The 25,252-nt window shown below is 42.7% G+C and overlaps 1 protein-coding gene across 1 annotated transcript in view; it reads left to right on the forward strand.

Moving 5' to 3' along the window:
• The first annotated feature begins 6,381 nt into the window (after positions 1–6,381).
• Positions 6,382–25,252, forward strand: part of LVRN (laeverin) — a 68,898-nt gene continuing 50,027 nt past the window's right edge. Inside the window, exon 1 of the mRNA XM_082725073.1 lies at positions 6,382–9,904. Within this exon, the coding sequence (XP_082581199.1) occupies positions 9,207–9,904 (698 nt within the window). The 5' untranslated portion in view covers positions 6,382–9,206. The remainder of the gene's footprint in view (positions 9,905–25,252) is intronic.

The following is a 25,252-nucleotide window of genomic DNA, read 5'->3' on the forward strand; positions in this document are numbered from 1 at the left end:
TAACTAATTTCTGTTTCATAAAATGTATCCATTTCTTTGGGTTAACTAATTCGTTGGAATATGATTACTTATATTTTCTGTTATATTCCTTTTCATCTCTGTGAAGCTGATAGTAATGTCCCTACTTTCATTTCTGATTTTATTTATTTGCATCTTCTCTTTTTCTTTGTTCATGTAACTAATGGTTTGCCAGTTTTGTTGGTCTAAGAACAGAATTGATTTTCTTTATTATTTTTCTATTCTCTATTTTCTTAATCTCCATTCTAATCTTTATTCTTTTTTATCATCAACTTTAGTTTCCTCTTCTATTTCTAATGCCTTAAGGTATAAATTTAGGTTACTGATTTGAGGACTTTCTTCTTTCTTAATGTAGACATTTATAACTATAAATTTCCCCCTGAGCATTGACCCATTCACTGTTTAAGATTTGTGTTAATTTCCACATATTTGTGAGCTTTTCAATTTTCTTTATTAATTTCTGACTTCATCTCACTATGTTCAGAAAAGATGCTTTGAATAATGTCTTTCTTTTAAGTTAATTGGGACGTGTTTTCTGGTCTAACATGTGGTCTATCCATAGAGAAATCTTAGGTGTGCTTGGGAAGAATGGGTATTCTGCAGTTGTTTAGGTGGAGTGTTGTGTATGGACTTTTAGGCCTGGGTGGTTTCTTGTGTTGTTCAAATCTTCTATTTCCTTCCTTATTATCTGTCTGGTTGGTCTATCCATTACTGATAGTGGGATGCTGAAGTCTCCAACTATTTTTGTGGAACTGTCGAGTTCTCCCTTCAACTCTGTCAGTTTTTGCTTTATGTATTTTGAGGATATGTTATAGATGTGTAAATGTTAATAATTATTACATCTAACTGTATTGAACCTTTTACTGATATATAATGTCCTTTGTCTCTTATAATATTTTTCTATTTAAAATCTATTTTGTCTGATATTAGTATTGGCAGGTCAATTCTTTTGTTGGTTACTTATATGCATGAAATATTGTTTTCCCTTCTTTCACTTTGAACCTGTGACTTTGGATCTAGAATATGTCTCTTTGTAGACAACAGAGAACTAAGTCATGTTTTAAAAAATTCATTCTGCCAATCTCTGTCTTTTGGTTGCAGAGTTTAACTAATTTACTTTTAAAATAATTACTCAAGGGGCACCTAGGTGGCTCAGTCAGTTAAGCATCTGCCTTTGACTCAGGTTATGATCCCAGGGTCCTGGGGTCAAGTCCTGAATTGGGCTCCCTGTTCACTGGGGAGCCTGCACCTCCCTCTCCTGCTTCCCCTGCTTGTGTGCTCTCTCGGTCAAGTAGATAAATAAAATCTTTTTAAAAAAAATAATTCCAATAAGGGGGCTCCTGTGTGGCTTAGTGGGTTAAAGCCTCTGCCTTTGGCTCAGGTCCCAGGGTCCTGGGATCAAACCCCACATTGGGCTCTCTGCCAAGCAGAGAGCCTGCTTCCCTTCCTCTCTGCCTGCCTTTCTGCCTACTTGTGATCTCTTGTCTGTCAAATAAATAAATAAAATCTTAAAAAAAAAAATTCCAATAAGGAGGGATTTAGTTCTGCCATTTTGCTTTGTTTTCTATATGCCTTATAATTTTTTTCATTTCCCCTATTGCTGCCTCCTTTTGTGTTTACTTGATACTTGATTGAAACATTTTGATTCCCTTTTCATTTATGTGTATGATCTAAACATTTTTTTCGTGGTTTCCACGGTGATTACATTTAACACTCTAAAATTATATCAATTTAATTTGAATTTATACAAATTTAACTTCAATAACATTCAAAGACTCTGTTCCCATACAGCTTGATCCTTCCCCTTTCTGTTACTGATGTCACAGATTAAATCTTTTTTTTAAAAATTAATTTATTTGACAGACAGATCACAAGTGGGCAGAGAGGCAGGCAGAGACAGAGAGAGGGGGAAGCAGGCTCCCCACTGAGCAGAGAGCCCAATGCAGAGCTCAATCCCAGAACCCCAGGATCATGACCCAAGCTGAAGGCAGAGGTTTTAACCCACTGAGCCACCCAGGTGCCCCAGATTAAATCTTTATACATGGTGTGTTCAATAATGTAAATTAATATTTGTTTTTATGCATTTGTCTTTTACAACACATAGAAAATAAAAAGTGGAGTTACAAACAAAAATCACAAAAATACTAGCTTTTTTTTTTTTTTAAGATTTTATTTATTTATTTAACAGAGAGAGACACAGCAAGTGAGAGAGAACATAAGCAGACCAGTGGGGAAAGGAGAAGCAGGCTTCCTGCTGAGCAGGGAACCTGATATGGGGCTTGATCCCAGGACCCTGGGATCATAACCCGAGCCAAAGGCAGGTGCCTACTGACTGAGCCACCCAGGCGCCCCACAAAAATATTAGCTTTTATAATTGCCCATCTATTTACCTTTATCAGAGATCCCTATTTCTTCTTTGAGTTACTGCTTAATGTCCTTTCATTTTAACCTGGACTCAGTATTTCTCAATGTAATGGTTATGGACATGCTTAGCTTTTATTTATCTGGGACTATCTCCTTTTCTCCCTCATTTTGAGGAACACTTTTGCTGGATATAGAATTATCAGCTGATAGGGTTTGCTTGTTTGGTTGGTTGGTTGGGTTTCAGCACTGCATAGATCACCCTTCTCATCTCCAAGGTTTCTGATGAGAAATCAGCTGGTAGTCTTTATTTTTTTTTTTTAAGATTTTATTTATTTATTTATTTGACAGACAGAGATCACAAGTAGGCAGAGAGGCAGGCAGAGAGAGAGTAGGGTGGGGGGGGGGAGCAGACTCCCTGCTGAGCAGAGAGCCAGATGTGGGGCTTGATCCCAGGACCCTGGGATCATGACCTGAGCTGAAGGCAGAGAGGCTTAATCCACTGAGCCACCCAGGCACCCCTCAGCTAGTAGTCTTAATGGGAATCCCTTTTACATGAAAAATCACATTTCTGGCTGCTTGTAAGATCCTTTCTTTGTCTTGAATGTTAACAGTATGATTGTGTGTCTTGGTATGGATTTCTTTGAATTTATCCTATGTGCAATTTATTGAGCTCATTAGATTTGTAGATTCATATCTTGCAAAAACTTGGGGGAATTTTTGGATATTATTTCTTCAAATAATCTCTCTGCCCTTCACTCTTGGTGGAACTTCCACATCTATACATTGGTCTGCTTGATAGTGTCTCACAGTTCTCTTAAGTTTTGTTCATTTTTCTTCATTCTTTTTTTCTTTATGTTACCCAGACTGAATAAACTCATGGAGCCTATCTTCAATTTCATTGATTATTTGTCCTTCCGGATAAAAAAACTGTTGTCAAGCCCCTTTAGTGATTTTTAAATTTCAGTTAATGTACTTTCAGCTCCAGGATTTCTATTTGATTCTTTTTAAAAAACTTAACCTTTTTTTTTTTTTAAAGATTTTATTTATTTATTTGACAGAGAGAGATCACAAGTAGGCAGAGAGGCAGGCAGAGAGTGAGAGAGAGGGAAGCAGGCTCCCCGCTGAGCAGAGACCCCGACGCGGGACTCGATCCCAGGACCCTGAGATCATGACCTGAGCCGAAGGCAGCGGCTTAACCCACTGAGCCACCCAGGTGCCCCACCTTTTTTTTTTTTTTTTTTTTAAGATTTTATTTATTTATTTGACAGACAGATCACAAGTAGGCAGAGAGGCAGGCAGAGAGAGAGGAGGAAGCAGGCTCCCCACGAGCAGAGCCCGATGTGCGGCTCAATCCCAAGACCCTGAGATCATGACCTGAGCCAAAAGCAGAGGCTCTAACCCTCTGAGCCACCCAGGCGTCCCTAAAAACTTAAACTTTTCATTGATACTTTGTATTTGATGAGATATTATTTCCATACTTTCTTTTAAATTCTTTAGACATGGTTTTCTTGGTTCATTTAACATATTTAAAATGGCTGATTTAAAATATTTATCTAGTAAGCCCAGTGTTTGAAAGTCCTCGGGGACATTTTCTATAGATGACTTTTCTCTGTGTATAGGCACACTTTTGTTTCTTTTCACGTCTCATAACTTTTGTTGTTTGTTGTTGAAAACATGATATTTTAAATAATGTGACAAGTCTAATATCTCTGGCCCCTTCAGGGTTTATTGTTGCTCATTGTTGTTGTCATCATTTGTTTGCTTAGAGACTTTTCTGATCTGAACTAATTCAGTAAAGTGTTTTTTGGGGGGATTTTTTTTTTTGGTGACCACTTAGGGGTTTGCTCAGTTAGCCTAGTGGTCAGCTAATGGTTAGACAGAGATTCCCTTGAATACCTGAATTTGTCAGTTTTTGTGGGTCTGTGTGGGTGTTGAGATATCCCTTCAGTACTCAACCAGGCAGTTGACAATGCTGTTTTAGGCTTGAGACCAGCTTGAGCAATGCCTCAAGGTAAGCTAGAGGTGCTTAGGGCTTTCTTGGGTCTTTTCCATGCAGTGCACCCTTAGTCCTGTCCATAGCCCATAGAATGCATATGGCCTTTAAGATTTTCAGAAACATGTTGGAGCTTTTCAAAGCCCCCCCCCCCCACATAGATACTTAATTCCTGAGCTTCCTCTTTTAAACCTTCTGATGGGCTTAATGTTTGGGTCAAGTGTTCACCCACCCCAGGCAGTTGCATTATCAAACAATTGCCTATGTTATTTTCAACCCGTGCGCCTGAGGAAAGGCCGTTCACCCCAGGCTGACCTGTGAAATCAAGTCCAATAAAGATAGTCTTGAGAGGACAGTCTTCCAGGGAAGTCTTTCAGGGAATCACCAGATAGTTCCAATAATGACAGCTCTCTTGAGAATGAGGCTTTCAAAGGAATTCATGCTCCTTCCAGTGGCGGCCAGGCAACTGGTTTGCACCTTGATGGGGACTATTGATTTTTTTTTAAATTTTTTTTATTTTTTATAAACATATATTTTTATCCCCAGGGGTACAGGTCTGTGAATCACCAGGTTTACACATTTCACAGCACTCACCATAGCACATACCCTCCCCAATGTCCATAACCCCACCCCCTTCTCCCAACCCCCCCTCTCCCCAGCAACCCTCAGTTTGTTTTGTGAGATTAAGAGTCACTTATGGTTTATTGATTTTTAAACCTACTGCAGAGCTGAAAAGGAGGAAATGAGAATAAAGCAAGTTAAAATATTATAAAGCTCAGGTTATTATTATTTTTCTTAACTGATATTTGGCTTTTTTTTTTTTAAACAAACACTCCCTGGATTGCTACAAGATTTTGATTATTTTCCAGAGTTCTGAAATAGTTAATTCTGACCATTTTTTCAGAGTTCACATTGCTTTCATAGAGGAGAGGATTTTCAGTGTTCCTTACTCTGTCTTACTTTTGGATATTTGAGTTTTGACTCTTGATTAGTTTATGATGTGCTGACTTGAGTCTGAAATTCTCCCTGGAGACCCAGGTTAATTGCTTTACTGATGGTTGGCAACTGGATTTCTAGGTCTGACAAATCTGGCTTGATTATTTAAGGGGGTTCTCTAAGAGCTTCCCCTTTGAGCAACTTGAGCTCCTTTCTGTAAACAAGATTCCTCTCAAAGATGTTGGCAGTTTGAGTTGGTGACACAGTGTGACCCATATTTATGCAAATAAGGGCAAAGGGGATGTCTCTCTGACCTCCAATACTTGCCTGTATTCTCTTTTTCTTGCTGTACCATATTCTTTGGCTTTAAATAAAAGCCTATGTGAAGATCCCCTGTGGAGTCTGGTGAATCCTTTCACAGAACCAAATCTTTGCCAAGGTATATCCATACAAAGCAGCTGTAGAAAAGAATGTGAAAGATCTAGGTGGACTGATATGGAAAGTGTTATGCTCCAATAATGGGTCTGTGATTCAAGGAGTGAGACTGATACAAAGCGAAGGTTAAACAAAGCTTTATTTCGTGCCAAGCATCAAGAATCTAACCGAACATTCGGGGCCGCACCTCTTCCAAGAGAGGGCGACCCTTCTCTGTTTCACAGGCTAGCTTTTAAGGGCAAAGGCCATGCGGTCGGGCCTGGCCACGCACAGGTGACCAATGAGATTGTAACACACAGAGGAAACTCCACAGTGATGCTAGGTGACCAACTGAGTTACAATTTATGCTAGTAGACATTTGAACCAGCCTATTACACCTTGATTGGGATTGGCGCCAAAAGGGCTCCCAAAGGGCGGGGCCCATACTCCTTGGTAACCAGGGAGACAGTATGCACCCCCCCCCCCCCACTGATCTGATGTCTCTACCTGGCCTGACCCACCTTTGTATCTGGGCTTTGTTACCTGTAAATCACCTGGGAGAAGGGGAGCAGGGACAGTTTCTAAATAGGTCCTTACAGAAAGATACACAGAATATATTGTTAAATGAAAAAAAATGCAAGGGTCAGAAGCATGTTTTAGTACACTATTTTTTAACTTAAGAAAGGGGAGAAATGCAAGAGTAGATAACTGTATTTGCATGATTTGTGTAAAGAAACACAGGATACATACACAAAAATATTATCAAAAATTATTAACTATGAAAGCAGTGGAAGCCAGATATCTCAACATAAATTTCCACACTCTTTATATTTTTGAGCCTTATGAATATATCACCCATTCAAAAAAAAAAGTTAAATTTGCAAAGTAAATGAAGAAAAAGAGAAAAGAAAAATTAAATCATATGGCCCAAGGGGAAGAATAAAGTATTATAGAGGCTCATAGTAAGTACTAAGATATAATGATGGAGGGATAATAGACCTGCCGAAACATAAGCATAAGCAACAAAACTAAATAGGTACAAAGATACAAAGGCCAAGTCCCATTGGGCTAGCATAAAAAGCCTTGGGTTATTGCTTTAGTTTAGGATTTCTGAACAGTAGCAATGATGACATTTCTGGGCAAGGTATTTCTTTGTTGCAGGTGGCTGTCCTGTGCACTGGAGGATGTTTAGCGGTATCCCTGGCCTTTACTCCCTAGATATGAGTAGCAAAGCCTCACCCCCACCCCACAGAGCCACCAACTAAAAGACTCCATGCATTGGCCAATGTCCAGGGGAGGGGAGCAGCCCAAAGCACTTCCTGCTGAGAATCACTGTTCTAGCTGGTCTAAATAGGAAGGGGAATTTCTGAGATCTCATTAAGAAATTAAAAAAAAAACAACCAAAACTTTTAGTGAATGTTTTCCTGGCAACTGATCTGTTTCCCGGAACTAGTCTTTCACTGAAATGTCAAAAATTTCATATGATAGTATTTTCCAGTTCTTTTTAAAAATTATTAACATAAGCATGATTCAGTGAGTGTATTATTTAGCAACTTCTGAGTGGTTTAACGATTTATCAAATATTTTCCCTTTAAATAAGATACTTAAATTGAGAGTCATTGGATGTCATTTTATTACTTTGCACCTTTTTGTGTGGTAGCCAATTTCTACTTGTCTAATGATATTAGGCAAATAGAATTTAACAACTCTGTCTGCTTATACACCTCTGTAGAGTTTCTTAGGCAAAATCAAGGGGAGGGGCCCCTCTAATATGAACTTCAAGTCACTCTGTTAGGGACTCTTTTTCTTTCTTTAACCTTTCCTTGGGAGTCTGGAATCCTTCCAGAAATGGACCACTGGGAGGCAAAGACGATAATTCATTAGCTCTGCATCTGTGGCAATCCCCATCTCACAATAACCTACACTCAGAGGCCCCTGCTATATAGCTCAGTAGCTCATAGTTGTGGCAGCCTGACTTGCAGTAGGAGAAACAGAAGGAGCTTTTTCTCCCTCAGCTCTACCTAGGATCTTTTGGGAGGGAGGCAGGTGGCCATAATTATTTTTAAACACGATCGTTCCTTTTCTGAAGAAAGCCAATCAAACCTGTAATCAGGACACTGGTCCGCCAGTTACAGCACAGTGAATGCGTGAGCTTGGCTGGAGGTTTGTTTTTAACGTAATTAATTTCAGCTGGAGGAGCAGGGTGGATCACATTTCCCGGGAGAATCCCTTTGGTTTACCCGTCTCTGGACTCAGGTGGAAAGATCTCCTTATTGGATGGGACCTACAGTTCAAATCAGGAAAGCCAAGACCATTTCCTGGCCGAGATGGAAAAATTATCTTCCTTCTGGAAGACGGGATACACGCTCAAGGAAGTCTTCGGCCGGCAGGTGAATATTTAACCGCTCTCTCCTCTTCCCCAGCGCCCGCTGAATACTTGCAACCCCATTCCCAATGCAGGTGAGTGCGTGCGTGCAAACTCGGGGCTGGGCGCAGAGGCTGGAGAACTACCCCGGGAGCACCCATTAAATAGCACACACATGCCCGGCATGCCAAAGATCTCACCGACTAGGGCATCGCCTGGGACTCCTGGCCCGGCAGTTTCTGGGCGGAGGAAAGGCTGGCCGCACGACTGCTGCATGAAACGAGCCGGTTTTGAAAGCAGAACCGTCCTATCCCTTTCCCGGAGACGTCCCCTCTCCCTGCCTTTCTGTCGACCACTCCCGCAGCCCCACGTCCCAAGCACCGAAACCAGGCGGGACTCCTGGTTTCCATCGTTACACTCGCTGTCTGGGTTGCGTGATTCCCGAGCTTATTTAGGTGGCGAATTTAGGGTCCCACGATCTGCCTTGGGGAATTCTGATAGAGAGGAAGCCCCCCACCTATCCAGGGTCATTTCAGAGTGCGTCTCCAAAAGTCCAGATCCTTAAGCCCCGCACCGTACCCCCTAGCACTCGCATCCCCAGTAGCGGCCGACAGGTGTGCTATTCGCATACCATCCTGCAGTCAAGAAGCGGGGTGTGCTATGCGTTCGTGTCTTTTCCGACAACCCTTGAAACTGCCGAGGGGCGCATCCAGCAAATCTCACGAATTCAAACATCCTCGTCCAAGGTGTCCCAAATTCGAGTTTGCTCCGACCGTCCCCTTCCGGCGTCGACTCTGGAAGCCTCATCCACTTGGGCTTTCCCTTCCGACCCAAAGAGGCGCGCGCGTCGGTGCGCGGGATCCGCCTCTTTCCCCAGGCTCTGGCGGGGCGGGGGTGGGTAGGCAGGGACCTGGATCTGATTAGCTGGGAGGGGGAAGCCCTGGTCCCAACCGCTCGCTCGCGTCTCCCAAGTTTCTCGGGGAGGAGGAGGACGACGAATTGGGGGAGGGACGTTACAGAGAGGAAGAGCAGGGGTCCCATCACTGAGCACCCGGAGCAAGGTTGGTGCCGCCGCCGTCTTCCGGCTCTCGCCTAGCCCTCGCCCTGGGTCCAAGCATGGGGCCCCCTTCCAGCTCCGGCTTCTACTTGAGCCGCGCGGTAGCCCTGCTGCTGGCCGGGCTGGCGGCCGCGCTTCTGCTGGCGCTGGCCGCGCTCGCCGCCCTGTACGGCCGCTGCGCGCGCGTGCCGCCGTCGGATCTTCCCCACCGCGCCGGCCCGGACACCGCGCCCTCCCCTCCCGGCACGTCAGAAGAGCCGCTGCCCCCCGGGCGCACCCGCCCCACTCGGGAGCCGGTGGTGACCGCCACCACGGGCCACGGGCGCCCCCCAGGACCCTGGGACCAGCTGCGCCTGCCGCCGTGGCTCGTGCCCCTGCACTACGAGCTGGAGCTGTGGCCCCGGCTGCGGCCCCAAGAGTCCTGGGCTCCGACGTTGACCTTCACGGGCCGCGTGAACATCACGGTGCGCTGCACCGCGGCCACCAGGCGGCTGCTGCTGCACAGCCTCTTCCTGGACTGCGAGAGCGCGGAGGTGCGGGGTCCTCTCGCCTCCGACGCCGGAGACGGCACGGTGGGCCGCGTGCCGGTGGACGACGTGTGGTTCGCGTTCGACATGCAGTATATGGTGCTGGAGCTGGGCGGCCCGCTGCAGCCCGGGGGGCGGTATGAGCTGCAGCTCAGCTTCTCCGGCCTGGTGTACCAGGACCTCAGGGAGGGGCTCTTCTTCAGCGTCTACGCAGACCAGGGGGAGCGCAGGTAAGCGCAGGCCGGCCCGCGTCCCCTCCGCTCCCGCGTCCCCGGGCTCCCGCCCGAGAGTCCAGCGGCCTGCCTGCGTCCAGGTGCGCGTCTTCTGCCCCTCCCCCCAAACCCCATCGCTGGCGCTGCTTTCTTGTAGAGCCCTCCTTGCTCCCCTTCCCTTCAGAAACCCTGCTTGTACAGCGGTTACCAGACTGCGGTCCTTCCTCTGGCTCATTCGAACGAAGCACCATCCCGGGCCCGTCCAGCATCCAGTTCGTTTCTGCCGTCGCCCTTCTAAGGTCGCTGCTCCCCGAGACGTTTACCGTCGTCTTCAGAAAGCCCCCTGCTCCCCACCTTTGCTCTAACCCAGAAGGGCTTCGCCGCCGTGAGCAAATCCCTTGCTCCTCCAAGTTTGGCCCGGGGGCCGGCAGGAGCTGTCAATCTTGTTCGAGACTACAAATTCCCCACCCTCGACCAAAGGATCGGAATCTGTGTTTTAAGCAGATCGCCGGGTGGTGTCTGGCATTTAACCTTGGAGAAGCTTGGGGCTGTCGCGGAGTTTCCCTTCCCGAGCGGGCCTCCGCGCTCAGCTCCCTGCTCTCTTCTTCCGCGCGATCTGGAGCTGCTGCTCTTGCGACAAATACCCTCACGTCGGTGCTATTCTCATCCCCCCCCCTTTTTTTTTTGCTGAGGTTCTCCAAAACTTAAGACTCCTCTTCAATTCATCCCCTCGCATCCTCTGCCTAGAGAGCGAGTCATGTATTGTGCGTGTGCCGCAGCTTCCCCCACCCCTGCCAAGCCTTCTGAACATCTCTGCAGAGGATGGGGAAGCTGGCGCTTTCAGGATTCCTTCCCCGGGAAGAAGAAAATAATAGCAGTAGGAGTAGGAGTAGGAGTAGCAGTAGTAATGGTAGTAATAGTAATAATAGCGGAGACAAGACCTCCCCGAGTTTGCAAGCTCACGTAGCATGCATGTGTTCTCTTTACGCTCATCTGGGATAATACTTTCCACACGGAACGTTTCCATCTCAAGAACTGCCTCTTTCCACGCCCTGGACCACGTTACTGACCCCAGGCGGGCGCCGGGGAAACCATGTGTGTGTGGAAGATACTGGAAAGGATCTTTCTTCACACTGGCGCTCTTCTTCGCTCACGCACTGGTGGACCATTTGCGGTTTACACAAGTGCATGTACTCTCCCTTTTTATTATTAGAGAAAATGTTCTCAGATGTTCCTGGAGGGAAAGGAACCTACTCAGTGCCCCCCCCCCCAAATCATCTCCTGCATTATTTTTGAAAATGGCAGGGCTTTGAAAGTAAGTTTAATAAGCTCCCTCAGCTGGGTGTGTAATCTGTAACTTTTGTTTTTAAGGACTGTATGATTTTTTTTTCTTTTTCTTTCGAACATGCATCAAGGCTTGAAAAATAGTTTTGGAAATTTTCTCATTAGGCTGTTGTGTTACCAGATTTAAGGGCACAGGAAACCTTTTGTAATTACTGTGCGGGTGGTTCAGAGTGCAGGATTTTTCAGAGGGGGAAAAAGGACACTGCCCTCACATGGGACAGTATTTTCTTCTGTCGAGTCAGTAAATCGTTTGCTAAACCATCTCTTCTTAATGAGGTCCATGGCCTGGAGAGCCTGCCCTCACAAATATGGGAAATGAAATTCCCTTTCCATTTTTCTATTGTGTTGCCAGCACTAGTGGTAACTAGAAACCGTATTTTGAGAACATTAAAATTCAAACAAGCAGAAATCCGAATAAGGTCCCCCAGATGTTCATAGACCACTGCAGAGTTCCAGACTCGCCGCATCTTAGAGGAGCTGATGCTTGGAAATTGCTTTTCTGCCTCCCTGCCTTGGAAACCACAAGGGAAAGAAACCTCCAGTTGAGTTTGAAGCCAAGGTCACAAAGAACTTGGGCGACAGGATCAGTGCGGTGAAGCCGATTTTGGAAGCCCACCAGGCCTGAGTTTGAGCTGTGTGACTTGAGTCAGGCCCTCCATGTCTCTGAGCTGATTGCCGAACGTGTTTACTTCTCTTCGTTGGTGACCCCTTATCACAGTCTGGACAGGCTGCAGTTTTTAGAAAATTTTACTCAACATTAAGGCAAAAAAAAAAAAAAAAAAGAAAAGAAAAGAAAATCATTCCAGCATATTCGAAGAGCGTCGCGCTCTCACTCTTCTAAGGCTTAGGTCCCCGATTTTCTGGCTTGAGAGATTGCTGGGGATGCTTCCCAAATGTTCTCTGCCTTTCCCCCTCTGGCAGGTGCCATTCCATTTCTGCCACAGAGGAGACATCTATTGGATGCCTTAGATGTGTGCTTCTCTGTGGGTCCGCCTCTCTTGTTCTATGTGCAGGAAGTTGAGAGAAAAATCCAAATGCTGATGTTCCTAAAAGCAGTATTTCCCGGACTTCACTTTCTGGCACATCACTCTTCCGGGTTTTGCCATATTCACATACCTCTGGCCATATTCTCTTGTTAAAAAATATCACTCAATTTAAACAAAAATATTAAGTAGATCTATTAAAAAGCAACTCTATCATATAGAACTTATAGGCGTGGTGCTGTAGAGTCATTAATACGATGAAAAAACGATGTTATTAAGTTCACCTGTTAGGGATTATCTGCTGAAGGATCTGGAGCTCCACATCTGAGGGCTGCTCTCGCTTTGTTAAAAGGAGAAATTAGAAGCCAGTGTTCAAGATAAATAACATCAAACCAAGATTTTTCTCTTGACCTTACCAGAAAGATTCATAAAATGTGAAAAAGACTGACTTTCTCATATGTGAGTCAGCTCTCTATAATAGTGTGTCTGAGAGCTACCCGAAATCCTTCTTCATCTATCCTTGGGGAAATCCTGAATTCAAGTTGTGGTTCACAAACCTTGAATGTATATTAGAATCCCCAGGGGAGTTTATCAAACAGAGAGTTCCGGGGGCACACCCTCAAAACTTCCAGATGATATACTCATATCCATAGTCAGAATAGCCACAAGGTGGGCGGAACACATGGTCATCGGTGGGGACAAATGGGCAAATAAAAGGTAGCTTATATATACGCGGGAATATTACTCAGCCTTAAAAAGGAAGGACGTTCTGGGGCACATGGGTGGCTCAGTCAGTTAAGTGGCTGGCTCTCGATCTCAGCTCAGGTCTCCATCTCAGGGTGTTGAGTTCAAGCCCTGTGTTGGGCTTCATACTGGGCATGGAGCCTACTTAAAAAAAAAAAAAAAAAAAAAAAAGGAAGGACATTCTGACACATGCTGCAACGTAGATGAAGTTTGAGGACATTGTATTTAACTACTATTTAGAGCGGTTAAATTCAGAAATAGAAAGTAGAATGTTGGTGGCTAGGAGCTGGGGGAGTGGGCTGTTGCTGTTGAATGGGAACATTCAGTTGTTTCCAGTTTTTGTCTACTACAAATAAAGGTTCCAGGAGCAATTGTGTGAGGTTTTGGTTGAACATGAGTTTTTATTTTTCTGGAATAAATGCTCAGGAAAGGAGTACAATTGGTAGGTCACATGGTTGTTTCATGTTCAGTTTTTAAGAAAATGCTAACGTGTTTCCCAAAGTGTCTGTACTATTTTTCATTCCCACCAACAATGTGTCAATGGTAGTTTTGCTGCATCTTAACCACCATTTGTTTTTACCACTTTTTTATTCTAGCTGTTATGACGCACATATAATGATATCTCATTGTGGTCTTAATTTGCATTTTTCTCATCCTTAGTCAGACATACTATCCCTTACCCGCACTTAATTTGCATTTTCCTAATGGCTAATCACACTCAGCACCTTCTCATGCTTTTTTGGCATCCACATATCGCCTTTGATGAAATGTCTCCTCCTCATGGCTTTTGTCCATTTTCTTTTCTTTTTTTTAAAAAATTAATTAATTAATTAATTAATTTGACAGACAGAGATTAGTGGTAGGCAGAGAGAGAGGAGGAGGAAGCAGGCTCCCTGCTGAGCAGAGAGCCTGATGTGGGGCTTGATCCCAGGACCCTGGGATCATGACCCGAGCAGAAGGCAGAGGCTTTAACCCACTGAGCCACCCAGGCGCCCCCCCCCCCCCATTTTCTAATTGAGCTGTTTTTACCGTTGAGTCCTGAGAGTTCATTATATATTCTAGATCGGAGTCTGTTGTGAGACATGTGGTTTACAAATTGGTTTTCCTGGATTGTAGCTTGTTTCTTCATGCTCTTGCTAAGGTCTTTCAGGGGGCAAAAGTTTTTTAATTTTAATGAGGTCCAATTTATCAATTTTTATTTTTATTTTTTTCCAGTTTACCAGTTTTTATTTTTATTTATTTATTTATTTACTTAAAGATTTTATTTATTTATTTGACAGACAGAGATCACAAGTAGGCAGAGAGGAAGGCAGAGAGAGGAGGAAGCAGGCTCCCCGCGGAGCAGAGAGCCCAATGTGGGACTCGATCCCAGGACCTTGGGATCATGACCTGAGCCAAAGGCAGAGGCTTTAACCCACTGAGCCACTCAGGCACCCCAGTTTACCAATTTTTAAAATAGACGATGCTTTTGATATCATGTTTAGGAATGTTTCCTTAAAAGGACTGTTGTAGAGAAGTTTTAGGTTTACAACAAAACTAAAGGGTAGTACAGAGACTTCCCATTTAACCCCTGAACCTGGACATGCATCATGTTGCCCGTTATCAAAATCACTCACCAGAATGAATGAAATATGAATATATCAATGAAAGATGAAATATATCAATATTTTATGAAAGATGAATATGAAAGATGAATATATCAATACACTATAACCACCCAAAGTCCATGGTTTACCCTATGGCTCACTTTTGATGTTGTACATTCTATATGTTTGGACAGATGTATAATGACATATATCTATTATTATAAGATCATACAGAGTATTTTAACTGACCTAAAAATCCTGTTATTTGCCTATTCATCCCTTGCTCCAATCGTTGATCTTCTTGTTCCCATGTTTTTGCCTTTTCTAGAATCTTATATCTGGCATCATACTATATGTACATAGCCTTTTCAGGCCTGGCTTCTTTAACTTGGTAATATACAAATAAGATGCCTTCATGTCTTTTCATGTCTTGATAGTTCATACCTTTCCAACACTGAATAATATTCCATTGTCTGGATGTACCATAGTTTACTTATCCATTCCCCTACTGAAAAATACCTTGGTTTGCTTCCAAATGTTGACAATTATGGAAAAAGGTGCTCTCAACTCTTTATGTAGGTTTTTGTGCAGACCTGAAATTTTAGCTTCTTTAGGTAAATATCAAGGATCATAATTGCTGAGTCATATGGTAAGAATATGTTTTGTTTTGTAAGAAGCCACAAAACTGACTTCCAAAGAGTCTGTACCATTTTGCATTCCCACCAACAATATATGAGGGTTCCTGTTGCTCCACATCCTCAACAGCATTTGGTGTTGTTAGTGTTCTGGATTTTGGCCATTCTAGTAGGTGTTCAGTTTTATCTCATTGTGGTTTTAATTTGCATTTCACTGGTGATCTGTGATGTGGAGCACTTTTTAATATGTTCATTTGCCATCTGTATAATTTCTTTGGTGAGTTGTCTGTTGAGGTTTTTGGCCCATTTTTCAATTCAGTTGTTTTTTTTCTTATTGCTGAGTTTTAAGAGTTCTTTGTATAGTTTGGATAACCATCCTTTATTTGATATGTCTTTTGCAAATATTTTTTTCCTAGTCTGTGGCTTGTCTTCTCTTTCTCTTTATACTATTTTTTGCAGAGCAGAATATTTCAGTTTTAAAGAAGTCCACTTTATCAGTTATTTCTGTCATGGGTCATGTCTTTGGTGTAGTATCTAAAAAGACTTACCCATACTCAAGGTCATTTAGGTTTTCTCTTATGTTTCTAGTAGGAATTTTATGTTATTGAATTTTACATTTTAAAGTGACCCATTGTAAGTTAATTTGACCCATTATGAATTAATTTTTGTGAGGGGTGTAAGGTTTGTGTCTAGATTCAATTTTTTTGCACATGGATGTCTAGTAGTTCCAGCAATATTTGTTGAAGAGACTATCATTACTGCTTGCATTGCCTTTGCTCCTTTGTCAAAGATCAGTTGGCTGTATCTGTATGGGTCTCTTTCTGAGTTCTCTATTCTGTTCCATTGATCTATTTGTTTATTCTTTGACCAATATCACACTCTCTTGATTACCATAGCTTTATAGTAAGTCTTGAAGGCAGATAGTGTCAATCTTCCTAGTTTGTTCTTCTCCTTGAATATCGTGTTGGCTGTTCTGCGTGTTTTGTCTCCCCATATAAACTTTAGAATTGGTTTGTTGATCTCCACAAACTTAACTTGCTGGGATTTTTATTGGGATTGCATTTCATTTACAGACCAAGTTGGGAAGAACTGACATCTTGATAATCTGACTTTTATCCAGACACCCAGGTGCCCTAGCAATCAGCTTTTGTATCTTAGTCTTGTATGGTGTAAACTGCTGTAATTTCTTATTAGTTGTAGGAGTTTTTTGGTCTATTCTTTTGAATTTTCTGCATAGACAATCATGTCATCTGTGACTAAAAAGTGTTTCTTTCTTCGCAATCTATACATCTTTTATTTGGTTGTCTTGACTTATTGCATTAGTAAGGTGTTCAGCACAATGTTGAAGAGGAGTGGTGAGAGGGGACATCCTTGCTTATACCTGACCTTAGTGGAAAGATTTCAGTTCTCACTATTACGTATGAAGTTAGCTGTAGACTTTTCATAGTCTTTATCAGGGTGAGGATGCTCCCCTCTATTCCCATTTTACTGAGAGTCTTTATCATGAATGATAGAAAATGCTTTTTCTGCATCTATTGATAAGATTGTGTGATTTTTCTTATGTAGTCTGTTAATGTGATGGATTACATTATTAATTTTCATGTGTTGAACCAGTCTTGTATACCTGAGGTAAGTCCCACTTGCTTGTGGTTTATAACTCTTTTTATACATTGTTGCATTTGGTTTGCTAATATTTTAACAAGTTTTGTATCTGTGGTCATAAGAGATAGTGGTCAATAGTTTTATATATTTTTTGTAATGTTTTGTCTGGTTTTGGTATTGGTAGTGCCGTCCACACAGAATGTGTTAGGAATCATTTCTCTCCTTTTTTTTATTTGGCACATTATGTATTTTAAGGAATTGGTCCATTTTATCTAGAAGATCAAATGTGTAAGCATAGAGCAGTTCATAGTACTTATTATCTTTTTAATGTCCATGGGATCTCCTCTGATGACTCCTCTTTCATTTCTAATATCATAGTTGAATATAGTTGAATTAAAATTTATCATGTGTACTATTGTTTTCTGCTTATTGCTATTGTTCTTTGTTCCTATTTCTGTCTTCAACTCCTTTTCTGCCTTTCTTCCCTAAGTTGTGCCAATCTATGAATATAGCTTAACTAAATTGACAATTCCATAGTTTTTCTATATAAATAGTTATATAGAAAAATCATCTCAAATAAAGACAGTTTTACATCTTTGTTACTTTAGGTGCCTTTTGTTGCTTTTCCTTGCCTTACTTCCATGCCTAGAGTGTCTATTGCAGTGTTGGACAAAAGTGCTTAGTTGCAGATACCCTTGTTTTGTTCCTTTTCTTAAGGTGAAAGCATTCATTCTTACACTATTACTATTTTTTCCTGTAGTTTTTCTTCTTCTTCCTCCTCTTCCTCCCCTCTTTTTACTCCTCTTTGTCTTCCCCTTCCTCCTCATCCTCCCTGTTGTAGATGCCCTATAACAAATTAAGGAAGTTCCCTTCTGGGTTTTAATTTTCTGAGAATTTTTATCAGATTGGATGCTGGATTTTGCCAAATGCTTTTTTTTGCATCTTTGAGATGATCATATGGTTTTTCTTTTTTAGTCTGTTAATATGGTAAATTACATTGATTGATTTTTCTAATGATAAATTAATACTGTACTTGAAAGATAAATCCCACTTGGCCTTGATATATTATCCTTTTATGTTTTGTTGCATTTGATTTACTAAAATTTTGTTTTTAACTTTTGTATCCACATTCATGAGTTTTCTTTCCCTTTGCTTTGGTATCAGTGTCTTGGTATCTTTGGTATCAGAATAACACTGGCTTCAAATAATTTAGAAGTTTTTCTTCTTTAATTTTTTGGAAGAATTTATATGGAATTGGTATAAACTTTTTCTTAAATTCTTGATTAACTTTCACTAATGAAGCCACGTGGACCTGACAGTTTTGGGGGGGATGGTTTTTAACTACAAATTAAACCTCTTTAATGAATAAAAGGCTATTTTACTTATCTATTTCTTTATGAGTAAGCTTTAGGAGTTTGGATTGTGCAAGAAATTTGCCCATTTAGTCAAAGTTGTCAAATTTAAGTATAATTAATGTTTCTAAACCATTCCTTTATTATTATTTTAATATCTGTAGAATTTGTAGTGATGTTACCTCTCTCACTCCTGACATTGGTCATTTGTGTCTTCTCTCTTGTGGGAGCTTAAGTCCTGGTTCTGATATCACCTCTGGCACTTACTTATTGTCTAAACAGTGACTTATACGCCAGGGTTCTCAGCTTTTTGAAAGTTAAAAGGGTGGGGTTCTCCAAGGTCTCTTCTACTTCTGATAGACAATAAGTTTGATAAGTGTGCCTTGAGATTTATATAATTTATTAATCTTTTTGTAGAATCAATTTTTAGTTTCAGTGATTTTCTCTATCGTTTTTCATTCCAGTGATTCACATATTATTCTTTATTATTTCCTTTCTTCTTCTTATTTTGGGCTCCCTTTTCTTTTTCTATTTTCTTTTTTTAAGATTTATTATTTATTTTAGAGAGCGAGAGAGGGAGGGAGGGAGGGACAGAGGGAGAAGGAGGGAGAGAATTCACAAGCCGAGTCTCCACTGAGCGCAGAGCACCATGCAGGGTTCAGTCTCACAACCCTGAGATCATGACCTGAGCCAAAATCAAGAGCCACATTCTCAACTGACTGAGCCACCCCTTTTTCTTTTTCTCTTTTCTTCAGATGGGTGTGAGGTAATTGATTTAAGCTATTTTTCTTCTGTAACATAGGTGTTTAGGGGTATAAATTTTCCACTAACTACTGAATTAGTGGCATGCCACAAATAATTTCATGTTTTTAAGATTTTTGTTCAGTTCAACATATTTATATTTTCCCTTTTGACTTCTTCTTTGACTCAAGGGTTATTTACAACTCGTGCTGCCTAGTTTCCAAATATTTGGGCATTTTCTCATTTTTTAGTGAGTGCCTGACATTTCAAAGTTTATGTTGCTGAATGCAATATTTTGTTATGTTGCTTTAATGAATGCTGTCTTTTCTAGATAGGTACATAAGTTATATGGTGACCTTCTCAATCCTTGCCTGATCTCCCATGGCTTGTTTTTAAGTCCTTTGAGAGTGAATCAAAAGTCGTCTTTACTCTAGACCTACTTTAATTCATTGCTTAGGCATTACCTTCCTGGTCTCTGTTGAAAAATCCAATCATTCTGGAGATTTCTGTACTCCGGCTTGTGGGAATTTGAACAACTCCAAGCACCGTGTGAGCTCTAGGAATTGTTTGGTTTTCCCTCTCTGTGGTATCTGTTCTTTCCCCCAACAGCATTTCTTTACTTGACCTCCTAAAGTACAGATTAATATTTCACCAAAGACTCGGCAATGGGGACGGGGAGGAGGAGCGGATTCTGTGCAGATTTTTGCCCTGCAGATTTTAGCTATCTAGATCTCTCCGGGCATCAGTCATAGTCTCCTCCTCTGGGTAAGATCCCTAAACTCAGTTTCTGTTCCCTGTCCCTGTGCTGCATTTGAGAAATTGCTTATGGGTAGACAAGGTCATTGTAGAGTTTACTTCATTAGTTTCTCTTCTCTTGGGAATCACAGTCCTGTGCTTTCTGTTACCATGTCTGAGAACAGTGGTTCTATATATTTTATAAGAGTTTGTAGTTGTGTTCAACAGAGGGCTAATTCTAGCCTATGTTCCTCCACCAGGGTGGAAAACAGAAGTCTGATCATCTCTAGATTTGGTAATGTTATTAACCATAAAGTTAATCCTCAGTCTCCTTCACAATCTCTTAGTTGGCTTGTAGTTTTTATTACATTATGTTCTAAAAAGCATGAAAAAGGGCCCCAGGAAAGAGAGCTGGGAAGGACCATAGGCTGGGGACCCAGAGCCCTGGTTCTGGTACTACCCCTGCTACTTAACTCATTGTCTCCCCAGTTGTAGAAGTTCCCAGCGTACCAGCTTTCACATCTATAAAGTAAGATGGTGGGACTTTCCCAAGTTTTCTTTCACTTTTGAAATTCGGTGGAAGAATGTATAATTCCATTCTCGTTCACAGTGTCCGTTAGGAAATACATCTTGCTTTTCTGACCCTGCCATGTCTTTAATAAAATATTAGACAGAATAGGGAGGTATTGAGAGAAACGAGACTAGGATCCTCAGGGGAGGAGGGTGGGCTCACTGGTGTGAAATGGCTGGAGAAAATTTGGGTCTTTGATCAGGGACAAATGAAGGGGAGAACAGTAGGATCGGCACGAATCGGTGTGTGCAGGTGTAGAAAGAGCGAACGGAGAATTGAAAAAGTTTTCCTTCCAGTTGCTGTTTATGCTAGGAAATCTGGCACCTTCCTCAGGGTATGACACACAAGGGAGAAATTTGAGCAATATTAGGAAAGAATTTAGAAGTATCAAAACAAGCAGCGAGCTCCAGAGCCAAGCACATGATGTCGTTGGTGTCACAGAGAAAAGAGGTCATTTCATTATCCTATAGAGACGTTGAACACACATGCTTCATGGGGCCGAGCCGTCTTCTCTAGGGGATGATTTTGCTCATCCAAGATTCAGATCCTGTATGTTTTGCAAACCAGTGTAGCCAGTCTATCGAGAAAGCACACCTCACAGCTCAGTAAAAGTGCAACTGCGTTTCTCCCACTGTCCTTTATGATTTAGTCTCTGAGATCTTCTTTCCTGCTCCTGCCTAAATACTCTAACAGCCCATAATTTACTGCTCATTCTTCGGTGACAGATGACCTATGTACATGAAGTCACAAACACTGTCCAGATGCGAAAATTAGAGAATTCAGTCCTGGGTCATACTAGAAGCCTTAAACTTCATTTGCTGGGGAATCTCCCTTTCTCTCACTCCGTGCGTACTTCCCCAAGCCGGGGCTGGGGGCTTTGGGTTAGAAGCCTGCAGTGAGGTAGGGGGCAGTGATGTTTCCATTTCTCCACCTCATGGTTCTCATCGCCCCTTCTTCCATCCTGAGAGCTGCTGGTTGGTCCCACAGCAGGTCCTGTGGGACTAGGGGAGACGGGGAGAGGTGACCCATAGAGCAGGTCTTACCTCGCCATTTGGTCTGACTCTGGCTTTGCACATACATTTTCCCCTCAAATGTTGTTTTCTCACTTTTCCTCTTTCTCCTACAGTTTTCTTGACCCTGAAGGCTGCTTCCTCTGTTTGTTCTTATGGTCATTCATGAATCCTTCCTCAGTGCCACCCCGGGATGTGCAGGGGTGCCTCTCCAGCTTCCTGATGGTGGCCCTGTTGGACAGAACCCAAGGCCCTGTACTGGCTCACTCCATGTCTCAGGGCACATAACTCTCCCAAGAAATAAATATATATATACACACATACATACATGCATGTATCCCTGACCTGGGGTTGACATGGGTCTCAAGACAGTAGCCCTCTTCTTCTGGTTCTGCCTTCAAAGCAATCAGTCCTCCTGTCTTTCAGAGTCCCTCCTGGTAGGAGTTAGACTCGGACCAGTGTCCATTTTGGCTTTCCCTCCAGGATGCTGGGTACCAGCCTCCAAGTCTCTCAGCCTCAGGAAACACCCTCTACTCACTGAGAGAACTTCTCCCCTTCTAGTTCCTCCTGGTTACGGACTGCCCTCCTCCTAGCACCCTGAGATCAAGAGGGCTTGGGTAACTATGCCACAGAAATCTCTCTTCCCATCTCTTGTCTCCATTCCCTGAACTTCTTTCCTTATATCTTTTTAAAAAATGATTATATTTATTTATTTATTTGAGAGTGAGCATGCATAAACAGAGGGGAGAGGGGCAGAGGCAGAGGGAGAAGCAGGCTCCCTGCCGAGCAAGGAGCCCAATGGAGGGCTCGATCCCAGGACCCTGGGATCATGACCTGAGCTGAAGGCAGAGGCTTATCCGACTGAGCCACCCAGACTCCCTCTCGCATCTATCTTTGATGGAGTTGAGAAGCCCAAGAAGGCCCTGTAGATTCTCGAGGCCATCCACTTCGAAAATCTTCATAACATGGTTTGGCACCTTCTTCTGGAATTGTACCTCTATTATGCCTTGTTGCCTGGTGGAAACTTCAGTTTTAAGATCGTGTTACACAAGTAATAAACAAACATGATTCATGGGCCAAGCCTTGAACCGCAGACCAGTGGTGTAACATCCGTCTTTACTAAACATTTGGATTTCTGAGTGTGTCGTTGTACAAAAACAACTCAGTGGGGACCACTTTCAGGTCTTACTTAACCCTTGGCCAGTTATGTTACTCAGCACTTGGTAGCTTGATCTGTAGGCATATGGTGGCCATAAATGCCTTGGAATGAAATACCTTACTGAGTGTATATTTCTAATGTGGCAGGAGATGGACCGCCCAAGGACATCATGTGGTCTTGACCCCAAGACCTCCTCCGACACAAGAACATGGCGAGTCCAGGACTCTCTGTGGGACAGGAGAGTGGCTTTGAAATACCTCTCCAGAGGGCAGGAGAGTGGCTTTGAAATACCAAGCCCCTACGAGACAAACTCTCCCAAATTAACTACCCCTCGCCCCAGCTGACCGCTTTCAACCCGGACTTCACAGGCACTGTAATAGCATGTTTCGATGAGCTCTGAGGGCACCAGAGGATGGATGGTTCTCTTTTCTGAGGTCAGGATATCCTTACAGGGTTGCTTGAGTCCAAAGCAGAGAGAGCAGGGGAACTAATACCAGCCTTCAGTTCCCAGATGTGGCATAACCAGATCGTGTGTGCTGCTGGCTGGTCCTGACCTTGGGAGTGAAGACTACATGCCAAAAAGGCTGTGTGTTATAGGGATCTTTCCCGTTTTGTTTGTTTGCAGAAAACCAGGGAGGAAATAGTTGAGTAAAATCCAAGAGTTTCTTTTATTGCACTTTTCTAGAGGCCTAAATCACAAAATGGGAAGGCATGTGCTTGTTGTTTGTTAAAGCCGTGACTCTGAGCTGGTTGTCTCTGCTTAGCCTTTTTGAACCTGTAGCTCCCCTCCCCCCCTGCCTTTTTAATTTAAAATCAGTTAATTAACATACAGTATATTATTTGGTTCAGAGGTAGAGTAGCCCCTTTTGAAGAGCATACAACTTTCCCACTTGCCTGAAGAGTCTGATATTCTCACCTCACAACTTACTCAAGAGTCATATGCTTTGTGCAGTCACAGCAGTGGAGGTGTTCCCAAGCTTTACTTATTTAATTTATTTATTTGTCAGAGAGAGAGTGAGAGTGAGCACAAGCATGGGGAGCAGCAGGCAGAGGAAGAAGCAGGCTCCCTGCTGAGCAAGGAGCCCTGATCAATACAGAGCTCTATCCCAGGACCCTGAGATCATGACCTGAGCTGAAGGCAGCCGCTTAACCTTCTGCGCCACCCAGACCCGCCTTCCTGCTCAATATTCTTCCCATTACATTGTCAATCATTTGACTTTTTTCTACTTCATCACCTGTCTTTTAAAGATAGCAACCAATACTACAAAACAAATACCAGGGCAACAGACTCCGTAAAATTACTGTGTACTTATAAATATACAGCTATCAGATCAAGGTGCCTTTATTTTATAGTCCCTCCGAAGCTGAGAAAATACTTACTAAGTTGCTACAAACCCATGTTTTCACCAAGTGTTAAAAATGATACAAAGAGGAAATACATGACCCCTAACTTCCGGTAGTTTGAACTTTATTAGGAAGACAACTACGGTTGTCTTCAGCTTGACCTCAACTGTGACCTTTGACATCTGCTAAATCCTTTGTAATTGGTGACTTCCAACTCTCCACCCCGACGCCGTTAACTTATCCCTCCTTGAAGTCTGCTACAGTTCAGCTATATGGAGAGCAATCTGGGAGACTGAAAGGAATATAGGGAATCTGTAGGTTGTTCATTGATAGATTCAGTCACGAATAAGGTGAAAGTTCAAACAGCAGTAAAAGGTCGATAGTGCCATTACTTTCTGGGTGGAGGAGCAGGAAGGCGTGACTCGTTGTTAAGGGGTGCTCAGCTAGCAGGACTCGGAGCAAAGTCTTGCCCCAAAGTGGCTGAGGTTAGAGTTCACAGAGGTCAGAGGTCACGGGCCACCTTCCAGTCCCTGCGAGCTGGGGCAAAATTAAGTGGGAGGAAACATATAGGGCAAGACAGGCTTGTTGAAAATTACCGTGTTTTGGGACATTGGGGAAGGTATGTGCTACGGTGAGTGCTGTGAAGTGTGTAAACAAGGTGATTCACAGACCTGTGCCCCTGGGGCTAATAATACATTATATGTTAATAACAAACATGTGAAAGAAAAATAAAATTAATTACATCTGCAAAAAAAAAAAAGAAAATTACTGTTTTGTCACGGTGAGGTTATGAACACATCCAGCTGGCTTCCTGGAGAGGCATGACTGTTGCATGTGAATTTTCATGTCAGTGGGGGGGCCTTGCCCTGAGTGGAGATGAGTGTGATAATGGGGGGCCCATATTCCTCCATACCTGTTGAATTCCCCTGTTATTTATCTAAGAGCTGGGCCTGAAACAAGGGTAAATGCATCTGGGACACCAAGCCCCAGGACCTTAGGGAAAAAAAAAAAAGGAATTAGCATCCACAGTTGTCATTCCAAATCAGGGCCCCAGGTGGCCAAGTCTTAATGAGACTGTGGGTTTATTTTGAGAAGAAAGTTGGTAGCGAGGACCCATCTCTTAGATTCAGACCGTGTTACAGAGGCAGAACCTGCAGATCTCTTCATTAGCCCAGGGCACTCTTGTCTCTAAGCTTTTCCTAGTAAATCACCAGTGTGCTGTGGGGTAATGTCACTTTTTGTAATTTTCCATGGAGATGGGGGATGGAGCAGTAGGGATTTGATAAATCCACTCAAATGTAAATGAAAGTTATTTTTTCTTTCGTTTGGCATGGACTTAGATCACTTACCCCAGTGGGTGCAGAATAAAACCTTTTCTAAATTTTCAACCAGGAAGAAGAGGGACCATGGGACAAAAAGATAAAAATGTAGACGTTCTGCAGCAGACGTTGCTTGCACTGCAGTGGAAGATGAGAGCAATAGTCCGTGCCCCAAAAAGTCACCCTCGTTTAAAAAATAACTTGGTTCTCAAAAGCCTGTCATTGCGTATTTGCTATATTT

This window comes from Mustela nivalis, assembly GCF_964662115.1.
Source record: "Mustela nivalis genome assembly, chromosome: 3".
Lineage (NCBI taxonomy): Eukaryota > Metazoa > Chordata > Mammalia > Carnivora > Mustelidae > Mustela > Mustela nivalis.